Source organism: Delphinapterus leucas, chromosome 1 (genome assembly GCF_059928025.1).
Source record: "Delphinapterus leucas isolate spDelLeu-1000000601 "Yukka" chromosome 1, BTC_Dleu_Yukka2, whole genome shotgun sequence".
Classification (NCBI taxonomy): domain Eukaryota; kingdom Metazoa; phylum Chordata; class Mammalia; order Artiodactyla; family Monodontidae; genus Delphinapterus; species Delphinapterus leucas.
Genome location: NC_143129.1, coordinates 78,135,177 through 78,151,665, shown reverse-complemented (window position 1 = coordinate 78,151,665; position 16,489 = coordinate 78,135,177). Strand labels below are relative to the sequence as shown.

The following is a 16,489-nucleotide window of genomic DNA, read 5'->3' as shown; positions in this document are numbered from 1 at the left end:
TTCCCTCTCTGCTGATTTCCCATTTATCTTAAACCCTAGAGATGAGCCTGTTTCTCCTTACCATTTTTCCCAGGGATTTTTTCAAGGAGATTGAGCAAGATCTGGTTGAGTCGTTCCCGTTGACTATGCCGTCGTTCCTCAGGGGTACAAGCTACTTGGGGTTCTTGCCTACTTTCCTCTGTTTTTTTTTCACCCTCACTGACTTCAGCAGTGGCCCCCTCCCGTTCTGGCTCCTCCAGGCCGGGCATCTCATTGGCTGCTTGCTCCTGACTGGCCAGAACCTCTTCAATCAAGGGCAGAGCATCATCCTCTTGGCCCAGGTCTTTTAGGGGTGGCTTTGAGCGCTCAGACTTCCAGGATGATCTGCCAGAAAGATATGTGAATTTAGAGAGGAAGGCTAAGGAGGGCACTTGGGGATGGAAGGGGAATGACGGGAAAAGATCTCGAGATGGCTTGAGATCCTGCAGTCTAGCTGTTAGAGCCTTGGCTCAAGAGGTAAGAAACTTGGCTATGGTCTTCACTTTATTATTTTTTGAAAAAAACCACTACCTTTCTCTGAAATTTAATTTCTATTTACAAAATTCAATTTTTCCTCTTTCCTTCAGGAATCCACAAAATAGACCAGAGCTGGTAAAACGCATAGCTAGTTCTGATTGCTTCATGAGTACACAGAAGTATGGCATAACCTTGTGATACCAGTAGTCCAACTAAAATGAGCATTTAAATCGAGTTTTTACTTTTCCTAAATTTCTTCTCACACCTATTATCTGGTATTTTCTTTTTCTAATATTGAAATATAGTTGATTTCCTATGGTAAGCTATTGATGTAGGTAAAGTGATTGTTATGCTACCATTCAACAGAAAAGGAAATTGAAGAAAAGCCTTCGGTACTTTCTCTAAGAATACACCTCTTGTGTACAAAATAGCACAAATAAAAACTATGAGCCCAAACTGCTCAGTTAAAACCAAGCACTTCTAGCTACTTCTGTTCCTTGAGAGAAGTCCTAAGAGCTGATACACCTTGGGGTAACAGGGAAAGCTTGCAGAAACCTAAAAAAGATTTGTCCAAATCCGTCTGGAGTTCTGTTCCAAATCCTTCCCCTTCTCTCTCTCTAATCTTACAAATCTCCTTTCCTGCCCCAGCTAAGGCTCCATAACGAGACCACACCTACTGAAGTCTAGTTCTTCTATATTACTGTTGGCACTACATTGGGCTACTTTGTCAGAGACTCCCCAATCCCAGGTGTGGGGCTGAGTGGGTAGGTGGTCATTCTCTTGCTCCATTCAAGTTATTGGTTAATCCCTTAGGCTCCTTACATCCCCCATGGGACTCACCGCCCTCCGTTCCTCTTGTAGTTGTCTGGGACATAATGAGGCTGCAGAGAAGAAATGGAAGTGGTAAGTGTACTGCTGAAGCTGGCAAAACTGACACAGATGATCTGGGGCAAACTCAGGATAAGGGAGGTTGGGAGGTGGGGAGGTGGGGAGGTGGGGAGGTAAGGAGATAAAGAAAGAAAATAACTGGGCTATTGGGCTAAAACCTTTATTAAGTTGGGTGACTGTGTTAAGGTCAGAAGTTTAGTCCTAATAATCTGTAGGCCACAGTGGTTTTTAGCATTTTGTAAGCCTAGAATGATAGTAGAAGGGATAGGCTCAAAATTCTTTTTGTCCCATCCCAGCTTTTAAGAAGTTAAGGTTGGGGTTTCAAAGCTGATCAGTGAGCTGCTGACTAAGCAAGCAAAGTCAAAGGATTTTAGATGAGAGGCAGCGCTTGTTGGTGGGCAGAAAGAATATAAAATAAATATGATTTAGGGAAATCCAAAAATAATACTAGGAAAAATAGGAACATAAAGGTTTGCTTTCTGGTTAGTCTATTTCTAAGCATTCCAGGATGACAGCTCTGAATTCCGACAGGTCCACTGAAAAAAGACTCATGGATGAGGAATTTAGTCCAGGGTTTCATTATAGCAAATACATGGATAACCAAAACCTTTATGAAATGATGACAAATGGCACAATATAACTGAAGGAATATGTTCACAATTTGAAAGAAAAAATAACACACAGGAAAATGAAAATGTTAACAGTAGGTATTTTCTGTGTAGTAAGATAATAAACAATTTTTTCTTCTTAATGCTTCTGTACTTTTCAAATTTTATATAATGATAATGTCTTATATTTTAAATCCAGATATAAAAAAGAAAAAGCACTGAATTATTTTCACCAAAGGTTTCTCAATGTTACTGATATTCTTTTTGTTTCTCAATATTATGGGTGTGAAAAACATAACAAAAAACTATGCTATGGGGCTCAAGGGCAAAGACTGTAAAGAGGTGAGAGAGAAAAAAGAGGGAAACCGAACTGAAGTATAACAACAATTCCCTGAGGCACAGCCCATGCCAGGAAATGCAGAATAAATGCATTTTTGCTGCTCAAACATACCAAATAGAGAGGGAGTTTTCCAGTTTGGGATGGAAACAGGATGAAGAAGCAGAGAGCCACTTGAAAATGCTCACTCTGTGAATTCCATGCATGAACTAGATTGTCCTGACACGTACAGTGAAGAGAGGAAGGGGACTTACTGAAAAATCTCTTTTAGGAGTGAGCTTCTTGGGGAAGTGATCAAAGGCATAGGGTTTGGTGCAGACGGGATAGCGGTTCCGGTGGATCTTGTAAAACAGGTGTGCTGACTTGTCAAGCCGATAATCACAGATGTACACATCTTGCTCCTTCACTCCTTTGGGTCTCCCTATGAGTCCAAACACTGTTAAAGAACCCTCCCTACTTCCCCTTCCCTCACCCTGAGCTGCCCCTCACATACCATTGGGAGAGCAGTGAGACCCCTAAGAGGGAAACATGGTAGCTGTTGAGGGGGAACAACTAAGCATTTGGTGATTTCAGAAGAAAGGAGACATTAGTGTCAAAAAAAGGGGAAAGGGAATCTAAGAGTTGAAGGGCATTCTATAGGATGGAAAGAAACCAGAAATGTAGACTGAGTGCTGCAGGAATTTTTGAGAACATTTACAAGGAAAAACAGAGCACATTTTGGGGAAGTTATCAGAAAAGAATAACTGTATAAATGAGGGAAGCACATTTGGTAATGAACACTTTATAAAGTGCGGGACTGAGGAGTCATCATGGGGCTTCAAGCAGTTAGTTTTTGCATGGAATATATATTCTCCTGGACTATTTTGCTGTGATACTAAGAGAAAGAGGTAGGCAACTGAACTTACTTATAATGATATCTAACATATACTGAGTTTTACTGTGAGCCGTAAACTGCGCTTAGTGCTTTTGTAGATTATTTCATTTAATCCTTACAAAACTCTCTAAAATAGATACTAATCCCTATTTTCAGTAGGATAAGTAACTTTCCCAAGGGCACACGGGTAAAAAGTGGTAGAGCTGGAATTTGAAATTAGATTGTCTGATTCCATTGTTAACCACAAACCTTATGAAACTATTGTGTTTTTTTTGTTTGTTTAATGTAGAGTTGATGGTAGCCGTAAGGATTTTGGAATGGGGGCGTGAAGTAACTTATCTTCCCACAAGTACTAATAGAGTGCTAATTACATACTATGAAAAAAAATGAATTAACAAAAAGAGAATTAACATTTATTAAGTAACAAGCACTAGGTAAAAGAAAGAAAGAATATTATATAGCTCTCTGAAGCTTCATAGCTAACCTTGGATAACCTTTTATCAGAGAGAGACTACATGAACAGAGTGGGCAGTTGTAGATCAATGAATAGCAGACAAGAGGTCATTTTTTTAAGTAGTCCACATCACTTACCTTTACAATATGTATACAGATCCAATACACAGCAGGTCCCCACTACAGCCTCCAAGGGAATGATCTCATAAAGTGGCACCCGAAATAGTTCATTGTGATAGAACCGACGGGACGGAGAGTGGTGGGTTTCATGGGGACGAAAATAATGGTGACCAAAGGCAAACCGTTCCTCTCTAAAAAAAGAAAAAAAGAAATGGGAGAGGTTTAGTTAAGTAGCATGATCCTAGTGAATATTCAGCTCTGTGCTGGTAGGGTACAGCTGAAAGCATAGAGATATGACCTCAACACATACTTTTCATTCTTCCAAAGCTTCTCAATGCGGAATATGTCAAGTTTATCTCGGTTAATGTGAGACAATAGTCGATAGGACTGACGGACTGGGTGGCCATCAGGGGTGCGCCGACTATCCCTCATCAGATATACACAGTCACCTAGGAAGGCACAGGAGAAGGTTAAGACACAGAGACACAGAACATAGGAGAAGGTTAAAATGATTCCTGCATAAATTCTGTTAGGTATCCCTTAGTCTGACCCAAGGTCTACACAGAAAGAACTTAAAATCTAAAACAATAAAATCTTAAACAATAAATACATAACTACACCAGCAGTCTAATGGTGATGACAATCAATTCTAGACTATGAGAATGACATAGGGAAGTCCTCCACCTCTTGTAATCCTATATGTCTTTCCCAGTCTTAAAATTAGCTTTATAACACCCTGGTCTCTCCAATTTAGTTTTATTGGGTGGAGGTAAATGTATGTAAGCCTAAGGACTTGAAGATATAAAAAAGGTATATTCTATTGCTGCTAAACGTCATATGGTGACAATCACTATTATGCAGACAGCAGATACCCCCTACTGTTCAGAATGGTCAGCTTTGGCAAGGAAGGTCAGCTTCTGTGTACACACCTTGGCGAAGCAGCAAGTCATCTCGGAGCAAACAGATGAAGTAGACACAGCCAGGCTGGGCATAGTGGGGCCGAGGGATCATGGGTACCTCCTGGTAAGAGCAGAAAGTCGATGGATAAGGGCTGGGACTATTGTACCCAGCCTCTCTATTCAAGAGAAAAAGAACTAAAACCGAGAATTCCCAACCAATTAAGACTTACTGTTTAGTCATTTCAATACAGCACAGATATTAAAAAAAGATGACAGCAACTAGAGTTGTTAAACTTGAAAAAGTGAATGTAGAGGACAAACCTGACAGGCTAAGTATCCCAAACTGTACTCTATGAAGCACTAATTGTGTGGTTGCTTTGTGCCATCTAAAGGGCATCTGAAAATGTGTGAAGGGGGACTTAGTCACAGTGACTGGAGGAGGCTACTAGCATTTAGTGCCCAAGGGCTAAGAAAGCAAACATTCTGCAATGTATCCCTCACAACACTGAAGAACTGTCCACTCAAAATGACAACAGCACCACTGTCAAGAAATACTGCTTGGGCTTCCCTGGTGGCACAGTGGTTGAGAATCCACCTGCTAATGCAGGGGACATGGGACATGGGTTTGAGCCCTGGTCTGGGAGCATCCCACATGCCGCGGAGCAATTAGGCCCGTGAGCCACAACTACTGAGCCTGTGCATCTGGAGCCTGTGCTCTGCAACAAGAGAGGCCGCGATAGTGAGAGGCCTGCGCACTGCGATGAAGAGTGGCCCCCGCTTGCCACAACTAGAGAAAGCCCTCGCACAGAAACGAAGACCCAACACAGCAAAAATAAATAAATAAGTTAATAAACTCTTACCCCCAACATCTTCTTAAAAAAAAAAGAATCTGCCTGCCAATGCTGGGGACACAGGTTCGAGCCTTGGTTCGGGAAGATCCCACATGCTGCGAAGCAACTAAGCCCGTGTGTCACAACTACTGAGCCTGCGCTGTAGAACCTGCGAGCCCAACTATTGAAGCCCATGCGCCTACAGCCCATGCTCCGCAACAAGAGAAGCCACCGCAATGAGAAGCCCGTGCAACACAAGGAATAGAAGCTCCCGCTCGCTGCAACTAGAGAAGGCCTGCACGCAGCAACGAAGACCCAATGCAGCCAAAAATAAATAAATAAAATAATTAGAAAAAAAAAATAAGAAATACTGCCTAAACACCTCCTTTTATAGAAGATCACACATATAAATATGGCAGAGCCAAGACAAAAACCCATTTAATAACTTGAGCAAGATACCCGACCTACCAGCTCTCCTAAAAAATGGGCCTTAAAAAAAAAAAAAAAAAAAAAAAAAGGGCCTAAGACTAACCTTTGTTGACTCCGAGTCCAGTGCTCTTTTCACTTAAACACTGCTTAACATAGGTGATATTTAGAGTGCACAAGTTCTAAACTTTATAAGTTACTTCTGTCATGGATAGTAGTGTTTATAAAGACCATGATTTTATATAGTACCATTCCTTCTGTAGATTTCTAAGTATTCTCCCATTGGTCTCAATCAAAAGGGAAAGGGAAGGGCAGAATTATTACCCTCAATGTAAAGTGGAAGAAACTGAGGCCTAGAGAGGCTGAATAACTTATCAAAGGAAATTCAGTGCATTAGGAGCAGGGCAGATAAAATACCATGTGCCACATCTCCTACTTTTAGATTAGAGTGTTATCAGAGGGCAACTTACTCTGTCCACAGGCCTCGGGTCACACTGCTCACAAAGGTAGTGCTCCACATCTGAGTTCACTCCCATGCAGTCACAGTGCTGCCACACCTGTAGAAAAAAAAAGCGTGTGTGTACGTAGGGGGTCAGATTTACTGAGAGAAGTCCAGGGGGCTAAGAATAAAAAAATGTGCGGGAGTTCCCTGGCGGTCCAGTGGTTAGGATTCGGCGCTTTCACTGCCGGGGCCTGGGTTCAATCCCTGGTCAGGGAACTAAGATCCCGCAAGCTGTGGCAAAAAAAAAAAAAAAAAAAAAAAGGCGGTAGGACAGGGTAAAGTAAAACAGGAACTAAGGATGTTAAGGAGGTAAGTGAGAAATTAGAGATAATGGTAAAGTAGGGGGAAAAAAGAATGAGGACTAATCTGAACATAAGTATACAGATTGGTTCATAATACATAGATCTGGGCAAACAAAATAAGGAGATGGATAGGGAACAGGAGGATGAATGAATACAGTACCAAGCTATTACTTACAAAGTAATATGTATCAACAATATGGCCACTGTGAAAGGATTTATAGTTATGTTTTGACTTATCCTTATCTAATTATATCCTCCCAACAATCCTATGTGTTACTCTTAACTCCACTTTCCATAAGGTAATGAGTGCAGATGAATCAAATGGGGATACTAGGGCTCAAATTCAGGCCTTGACTCCTTCATCAGGAGCTCCATATATTGCATTCCATCCGTATTAATGCTATAGAGAGTGTAGTACCTCTAATGTTTTTCAGGTAAAGCACTATCCTAAATATTATCATTCTTCTTTTTTTTTTTTTTTTTTTCTGGTACGCGGGCCTCACTGTTGTGGCCTCTCCCATTGCGGAGCACAGGCTCCAGACGTGCAGGCTCAGCGGCCATGGCTCACGGGCCTAGCCGCTCCGAGGCATGTGGGATCTTCCCAGTCTGGGGCACGAACCCGTGTCCCCTGCATCGGCAGGCGGACTCTCAACCACTGCGCCACCAGGGAAGCCCCTATCATTCTTCTTGATACAGATTACATTAGGAGTGTACAGTGGAAAGTGGGCAGAAAGAACAGGAGGTAGAAAAAAGAAGGATAAAATGAAAGGGGGGAGATATCAAAAAGGAGAAGGACAATACGGTGAACAGTAAGGGATAACAGAAACCAAGGCAAAGTTAAAGTTTATAAAAAGCCCATCAAGCCACGCCAAAAGAGGCAGGGGCTGCTGCTTTGAATATAGTCATGATGCTCATCAGGACTAGGCTTCTGCTTCACCTCCTGACCCTCACCATGCACTTGTCACACTGGATCATGAGGCCTTCGTCCTTGTAGAGGCCACAGATACAGCGGATAACATCATCATCCTTCTCATGACCGTTCTCCTTCTCAGAGACTGAGGTCTCACTGCTGTCTGCCTCACTTGCTGTCTCTCCCACAATCTCATCAATCTGGGCTGATGCCTCGTGCCGGGCATTGTAATAGGCCTTTCTTAGGCGGCAAACATCTCTTCCAACCGGCGATTTACGTCCATAATACTTCTGAAGAAAGCAGAAGAAAGAAATCATGTTTGTCTTCTCAATGTGGCTTAAAAATATACCTGAACAGGTAGCAGGATTTTCTTTACCCTCCCATTTGGTTAACGTATTTTTAATACCAACAAATATAGGTCCCAGACAGTTGAAAGCAACTTAAACTGAACTAAAATGAATTAAAATTAGAATCTGCATGGTAATTTTTCCATTTGCTCTGTTGCTCTGTTATTCGACTCCTATCATAGACCTTATTATCCATTAGGATCAAAAACACAGTGGTCATGGAACGTGATTAAGTACTGCAAGCATAATGTGGAGAATCTCTCCATTTACCTTTGTCTTATAGATACTAGGGACAAAGCTACAAGTTTAAATATATTTGAAAGCTGGGTTTCAGGAGAAAGCATGTTAAAATTCGAAATTGCTATAATTTTTCTTGCACTTGTCTGTTTTTCTCTCATTTCTTGTCTTCAGTCTCAATTCCTCCTTCATCTAGTAGTCTCTTGTCCTTCAAACACCTAAGGTATTTCAAAATCACTGAATGATATCTTCTCTTCTATACATCATACCCATCCTCTCCTTTAAATCAGTTCAAGACCACCTTCTCTCCAATGAGCTTTACCTATTCTGCAACCTATTAGTGTAATACCCCTCAATTCCATCCTTAAGATATATTTATTTGCCTATCCATATTTCTGTGTATTTCACATATACTTATTGTCTCTAGTAAAGAGACTACAGATATGACTTAAATGTAGTAAAATGTCTGTATTACATAAACATAAAATTTCAGCACTAAATTAGGTTTTTACAGAAATTGTTTTGGGAGTATGATTTAACCTTCAATTCTTGTCATATCACTGCCTTCATTTACTATATTTCCAATATTTAGTAAACTATAACCGTTATCCTAAGGGTACTTGATAAAAACTGTTGTCTTTCTTAATCAGAAATATGAAGGTTGCTAGGAGAAGAGTGTAAGAATCTTAAACTTCTAGAATAGATCTCTTCAGAACAAACTTCTTAATCTGTGTTTGAAGTCAGTGAAAAGTACCTCAGCATTCCGAAACACCTTGAGCATGTCAGCATCAAAAGCCTCCACTGTTTTATAATAACCAATGAGGATCTGCTTCTCTATGGTGGAAAGATCTAGGGGATCAGAGATCTTCTCATAATAATCAGCATTCCTGGAACATAAAGCCAGGGTGTCAATCTGGTACACTTAGGACTTTTCTAAAACTCAAATGATTCCCACATATGTAAACTTACTTTTTCTTTGGGGGTAGGTTCAAAAGTGGTGCTGCCAGTGACTGTCGGGAAGAATCTGCAAGAGAATGCAAGGTTTAGTAGAAGGTCTGACTATAAGAAACAAGGGAGGCAAGTATTAGCTCCTAACTCAAAAAGTAGAATCACTAAAATTTAAAGTTAGGAAAAAAAAATCTAAGTTTTCTTTTGAGGCCAGTGAAAAATGCAAGGACTTTTCAGAAATGTGGGCAAAGGCAGAGATCAGAAGATGCTTTCAGGATTACCTGGAATATGAACGATACAGTGTATATACTCGAAATATAAAATAAAACAGTGTTAGTTGGGTAATGAAAACTTTCTAAGAAGAATGAGAGATGGGAACTTACTGAAGTAGCTAGGGTGCTTAGGGCAAATTCCTACTCAACAAAATTTATTACATCAAAGATCATCTCATCCAAAAAATGTTTTCTAGTTCTCATTAATTGCCCATAGTTAATATTACTCTGTTGGTTTGGATTCAATTAAATTCAAGATAATGAATAATTCAGTACTCTAAATATTTTCTGGAATCCATCTTCTTGTAACAGTTGCTCTGTATTATGAAAATAGAATTCATGGTGTGGGGCTGCTTCTCATTTGCTATCTTACTTTGTAACAACTCACTACACAGAAAAAGCCTATTGTTTCATGCCCAGAATGCAGTGACATATAGTTACATCTACTGCAGTTTCACACTGATCAGATGGGGCTGGTTGAGAATACAGAGTGTGATCTTTAGGGAATGTAAAGGGAGTAGGTGCCACAAAACTTTACATATTAGGACAGGCTGGTCTCCCCTTTCTTCTTTCCATGCTTAGGTTAACAAAATGGCAAAAAACCACTAAAACATGATGATAAATAGTAGAGAAAGAAAACCAAATTCCTCAGAATTTAGGGAAAGGAAGGAAGCAAAAGCTGATGGCTGATTATAACAACAACAAAAAAGACTCACAGATATGGAGAACAAATTAGTGGTTACCAGTAGGGAGAGGGAACTGGGGAGGGGCAAGATAGGGGTGGCAGATTAAGAGGTATAAACTATTATGTATAAAATAAGCAACAAGGATATACTACTGTACAACACAAGGATATAGTCAATATTCTGTAATAACTATAAAAATTGTGATGACAAAAATTTATAACTTAAAAACTGCGAATCACTATACTGTATACCTGTAACATATAATATTGCAAATTAACTATACCTCAATTATAAAAAAAATAAAATAGACAAAAAAGCTGATGGCAAAAGCTGCAATTCTTTGTTAAAATCTCTCATTTTAAATATCTACAAATTTCCTGGTCACAAAAACTCACGTACATTACCAAACTACCTATCTAAAATTAAAAATTCTCTCCTTCTCCACCCTCACCCCCAATACAAATCCAAGAGATGTGTCTTAGAAGAGGAAAGGAGTGGGGTAAATATGTTTGCATGAAAATGCTTTGAAAGTAATTTTTTTGCAACTTCATATCCTTTTCCTTAATGTAGAAGTTAGGGCCTGTGAACCTTCCAAAACATATGCAAAATTATGTACATAATATTTTTCTGGGGTAAGAGTCCACAACTTTATTCTCAAAGATATCTGTCAATCAAAAAAGGTTAAGAACCACTGATGTCATACATTCATAATACTTTTTCCTTAAATTGCTAATTCATTGCCTCATTCAGAAAAATTATATCCAAGACAAAGACCTACTCCTTTCTATCCTACAGCTAAAAAATGTGATTTCTAAATATAGTACTTAACTATGATAAAATTCCAATAAATACAAAAGATTAACCTAAAGATCCAGGGATTTAGAGACAACAATCCCTGAAGACTGTAATCAGCCCTATAATTCTATACTCTGACAAAGGAAGAACTAAGTAAACCACCTAAATTCCTAGCCCTAAACTGTCATGTGTTCTTGGTCTTGGATATCTCAGGTGAGGTAAGTGATATAATTTTTTAAAAAGCTAAGGAGAAGGAATTTGGGGTAAATATGGTCACCTTTATAAGAGATTATGCCATCACAGATCTCTTTGAAGATCTGGGCTAGGCGGGCTGCCCGAGCTACTTCAATGTTTTCCTCTGCTGCTGCCAACCGCCTTGTTCGAACAGATCGAGCAGTCTGCAGGGCGGAGAACTGGGTCATGAAGACGTCTGAAAGGATAAAGTGAAAATTAGTTTCAGGAAAAGAGCTCTTTCTCTTCTGTGATGGATTCCTGTGATTTTCGCTATTTTCCTTGAAGTGACTAAGTAGATTAGTGGTTATGGAGTTGTTTCTCTCCTCCTTAAAGAAAAATCAGAAAACACTGGAGTTTACCAGAGAAGACAAATCCTGCAATTTAAAGGGACTTACTAATGGCCAAATGCTATAGAGTAGCTGCAAGTCTGGGTTTCAAAATGAGTCTGTCTGCTTTTGAATTCTGGTCTCACTGCTTACTAGCTGTCTGATTTTGGGAAAGTTACTTAAACTTTGTGTCTCAGCTTCTCAATGGTAAAATGGGAAGAGTGGTAGTACAGGCATACCTCAGAGATATTGCAGGCTTGGTTCCAGAACACTGCAATACTGCGAATATTGCAAGAAAGGTAGTCACACAGAGCTCTTGGTTTCCCAGCACATGTGAAAGATATATTTACACCATACTGTAGTCTATTAAGTGTGCAATAGCATATGTCTAAAAAAACAATGTACATACCTTAATTAAAAAATACTTTATTCACAAAAAGTGCTAACCGTCACCTGAGTCTTCAGCGAGTTGTAATCTTTTTGCTGATAGAGGGCCTTGCCTCGACGTTGATGGCTGCTGACTGATCAGGGTGGTGGTTGCTTAAGGCTGGGGTGGCTGAGGCAGTTTCTCAAGACAAGGCAGCAGTGCAGTTTGCTGCATCTTTGACTCTTCCTTTCATGAATGATTTCTCTGCAGCATGCAGTACTCTTTTTTTTTTTCTCTCATGCAGTGCTCTTTGATAGCATTTTACCCACAGAACTTCTTTCAAAATTGGAGTCAATCCTCTCAAACTCTGTCACTGCCTTAGCAACTAAGTTTATGTAATATTCTAAATCTTTTGTTGCCATTTCAACAAAATCTTCACAGCGTCTTCACCAGGAGTAGATTCCATCTCAAGAAGCCACTTTCTTTGCTCATCCATATGAAGCAACTCCTCATCCGTGAAAGTTTTACCACAAGAGTGCAGCAGTTCAGTCTCACCTTCAGGCTCCCATTTCTAGTTCTCTTGCTATTTCCACCACATCTGCAGTTACTTCCTACACTGAAGTCTTGAACTCCTCAAAGTCACCCATGAGGGTTGGAAACGACTTCCAAACTCCTGTTAATGTTGATATTTTGACCTCCTCCCGTGAACCACAAATGTTCTTAATGGCATCTAGAATCTTTTCCAGAAGGTTTTCAATTTCCTTTGCCCAGATCCATCAGAGGAATCATTATCTGTGGCAGCTGCAGCCTTATGAAATGTATTTCTTAAATAATAAGACTTGAATGTGGAAATTACTCCTTGATCCATGGGCTGCAGAGTGGATGTTATGCTAGCAGGCATGAAAACAACATTAATCTCGTTGTACATCTCCATCAGAGCTCTTGGATGACCAGGTGCATTGTCAATGAGCAGTAATGTTTTGAAAGGAATCTTTTTTCCTGAGCAGTAGGTCTCAACAGTGGGCTTTGTCAACAGATGTGCCGTCGTCCAGGCTTTGTTGTTCCATTTGAAAGAGCAGAGGCAGAGTAGATTAAGCATAATTCGAAAGGACCCTAGGATTTTTGGAATGGTAAATGAGCATTGGCTTCAACTTAAAGTCACTGGCTGCATTAGCCTCTAACAAGAGAGAGTCAGCCTGTCCTTTGAACCTTTGAGCCAGGCACTGACTTCTCTCTACATATGAAGTCCTAGATAGCATCTTCTTCCAGTATAAGGCTGTTTCATCTACACTGAAAATCTGTTGTTTAGTGTAGCCACCTTCATTAATGATCTTAGCTAGATCTTCTGGATAACTTGCTGTAGCTTGTACATCAGCACTCGCTGCTTCACCTTGTACTTCGATGTTAAACCTCACGAACCAACCTCTGCTAGCTTCAAAGTTTTCTTCTGCAACTTCTTCACATCTCTCAGCCTTCACAGAACTGAAGAGAGTTAGGGCCTTGCTCTGGATTAGACTTTGGCTTATGGGAATGTTGTGGCTGGTTTGACCTTCTATCCAGACCACTCAAACTTTCTCCATGTCAGCAATAGGGCTGTTTTACTTTCTTATCATTTGTGTGTTCACTGGAGTAGCACTTTTAATTTCCTTCAAGAACTTTTCCTTTTCATTCACAGCTTGGCTAACTGTTTGGTGCAAGAGGTCTAGCTTTTGGCCTGTCTCGGCTTAAGGTGTTGCCTTCCTCACTAAGCTTAATCATTTCTAGCTTTTAATTTAAAGTGAGAGATGTGCGACTCTTCCTTTCACTTCAACTCTTAGAAGCCACTGTAGGGTTATTAGTTGGCCTAATTTCAATATTGCTTTGTCTCAGGGGATAGGGAGGCCTGAGGAAAGGGAGAGACGGGGCGTTGGGTGGGGGGGTGGGAGACGGGGGGGGCAGGAAATGGCTGGCTGGTAGAGCAGTCAGAGCACACACAACATTTATTAAGTTCACCGCCTTATATGGGCATGGTTTGAGGCTCCCCAAAACAATTACAAGAGTAACATCAACGATCACTGATCACAGATCACCATAACAAATATAATAATAATGAAAAAGTTTGAAATATTGTGAGAATTATCAAAATGTGACACAGAGACAAGAAGTGAGAGAATGCCCTTGGAAAAATGGCGTGGCAGATTGCTCCAAGCAGGGATGCCACAAAACTTTCAATTTGTAGAAAACACAGTATCTGCAAAGTGCAATAAAGTGAATGCAATAAAATGAGGTATGCCTGTACTTCCCTCAAGAGGTAATCTGTGTAGATCAAATGCGATAATGCTTTAATGTGTTTTAGCTCAGTGCCTGACCTATAAAAATTACTCAGGAAATAATTATTGCTATTATCAGAATGTTTGAACTAATTGGAATATAAGATCAGAGAATTTATGCCCATCAAATCACTGAGAAGATATAAGATTCTGGGCAAATTTCTAAATGGATCTAGTCCTCACTCAGCATGTTGCCTCATACACCATGCAGAGTGCTTCTACTTTTTTTTTCGCTGCACCCCTCAGCTTGCAGGATCTTAGTTCCCTGATTGGGGATCGAACTGGGGGCCTGGCAGTGAAAGTGCCGAGTCCTAACCACTGGACCGCCAGGGCATTCCCCTCATGTTCTTCTTTTATCCATTCCTACTTTCCCTCAAAAAGCAGAAGCAGGGAATTCCCTGGGGGAACACAGAGGACCCACTACCTATCTCATGTCTAGTAACTTTCAGGGTGTAGGTGATGTTTGGGAGGCTGGTGAAAGGGGGCTTCTTCCTGTTCCTTAGAGTCAAGGAAGTTGAAGAGCTGGGATGGATAGGTTATTGCTGACTGATACTTGTATGTTTGGATCTTAACTTTTTTGGTCCAGACTAAACAGAATCTTTGAATAGACCGTTTGAAAATAAGTAAAATAATCACTTTTGAGGCAACCTTATGGAATTAACAAGAATGCTTCTCAGTCCTTACCAGACTTAATGTTCCCGTCATCTCGGCAGATGCCATTCCAACGGGTATATAATGATGCTGAATGAATATTATCACTGGTGTGCTTTACTTCCTCCTGTTTCTGCCGAATCTTCTCCCAGTTTCGGACCAAGAACACATGATGCTTTAATACGAAGTTTCTGTAAGGAAGGAGCTCCTTTATTTATCAATTCAATAAACATTTATTAATGTCTACTCTATGTAAGCCACTGTTATGATGACATAAATGAATACTTATCAGTGAAATCAGCTATTATAAAGAGAATTACATATGGAGAAACATTATTCAGTTTTGAATCTTGATTTATTTCACATAACACAAAACATTTCTCTGTAGTATTTACAAATATCTGACAAATACCACCTAAAAGCTGCAATAATTTTGGCAACTAAAGCGGGGTGACTTGAAGGCAGAGTTTTATGGAGTATTTTTACAAATTCTAAAGGAAGTTGCCAAGATGAAGTATAGGCTTAGGATCAGCTATAACAAGGAGAACTGGAGTGGCAGATAAAGGCATAGATATTTAAGATGGATATGCACTGGGCAAACCATGTTAGCTACAGTGCCACCACATGGATCTCTAAAGTTAAATGAGTTATACGTAACTTGATTAACCCTACGCAATTTTGATGATTCCATAATTTGATTTTCACCCTAGCACACATATAAACAGATGTGACCTTGAATAAGTCTCAAACTATGTGCCTCAGTAAATGGAGATTAGACTAATTTTATAGTTCCTGTCTTTGGCTGCACATTGAGATCACTTGGGGAGCTTTATAAACTACTGATACCTGGGTTCCACCTCTGAAAATTCTGATGCGAGTGTTTTGGAGAGTGGCCTGGGCATCAGGAGTTTTTTGTTTGTTTTTTGTTTTATTGCGGTACGCGGGCCTCTCACTGTGGTGGCCTCTCCCGTTGTGGAGCACAGGCTCCAGATGTGCAGGCTCAGCGGCCATGGCTCACGGGCCCAGCCGCTCCGCGGCATGTGGGATCTTCCCAGACCGGGGCACGAACCTGTGTCCCCTGCATCGGCAGGCAGACTCTCAACCACTGAGCCACCAGGGAAGCCCCATCAGGAGTTTTAAAAAGCTCCCTAAGCCACTATGGAGCCGAAGTAGAGAACCACTGGACTTCTCTGTTTTACTGATTTCTATGATTCAAAGTGAAATAGAATGAAAGGGGCTAAAATTTAGGAAAGTTGTAAATAAGGATGAACTTTCTAAGATATTGGAGTGTATAGTTAGGGAAGATGTAGGAAATGTCCCAACACAATTTGAAAAATAGGACATACATATTTACTTCTCTTCTGACATGGACAAATATTATCTCAATATAGGGAAAAGCAAAGATGACCATTAAAGATCCTTTTTATTGCTCTGTTAATTTATCAACAAAACAGGGATTCTTAGCCTTTTCTGTGGCATTCATTCCTTTGGCAGTTTGGTGAAGCCCATGTAACCCTCCTCTGAACAATGTTAATTAAAAGTGTTTAAAATTTTAAGTAACTTCAGGGACTTCCCTGGTGGTGCAGTGGTTAAGAATCCGCCTGCCAATGCAGGGGACACGGGGTTGAGCCCTGGTCTGGGAAGATCCCACATGCTGTGGAGCAACTAAGCCT

At 40.3% G+C, this 16,489-nt stretch overlaps 1 protein-coding gene across 5 annotated transcripts in view; it reads right to left on the bottom strand.

Annotated features, from left to right (window-relative positions):
- ASH1L (ASH1 like histone lysine methyltransferase) overlaps nucleotides 1-16,489 on the bottom strand; it is a 216,842-nt gene that overhangs the window by 5,478 nt on the left and 194,875 nt on the right. For all 5 annotated transcript variants that reach the window (XM_089913940.1, XM_030759569.2, XM_030759568.2 and 2 more), the window contains 12 exons: nucleotides 14,850-15,007; nucleotides 11,207-11,359; nucleotides 9,198-9,252; nucleotides 8,983-9,115; nucleotides 7,686-7,934; nucleotides 6,401-6,487; nucleotides 4,705-4,795; nucleotides 4,086-4,224; nucleotides 3,794-3,966; nucleotides 2,583-2,749; nucleotides 1,336-1,376; nucleotides 62-363 (listed from right to left, as the gene is read on the bottom strand). In XM_089913940.1, coding sequence (XP_089770066.1) covers nucleotides 62-363; nucleotides 1,336-1,376; nucleotides 2,583-2,749; nucleotides 3,794-3,966; nucleotides 4,086-4,224; nucleotides 4,705-4,795; nucleotides 6,401-6,487; nucleotides 7,686-7,934; nucleotides 8,983-9,115; nucleotides 9,198-9,252; nucleotides 11,207-11,359; nucleotides 14,850-15,007 — 1,748 coding nt within the window. The remainder of the gene's footprint in view (nucleotides 1-61; nucleotides 364-1,335; nucleotides 1,377-2,582; nucleotides 2,750-3,793; nucleotides 3,967-4,085; nucleotides 4,225-4,704; nucleotides 4,796-6,400; nucleotides 6,488-7,685; nucleotides 7,935-8,982; nucleotides 9,116-9,197; nucleotides 9,253-11,206; nucleotides 11,360-14,849; nucleotides 15,008-16,489) is intronic.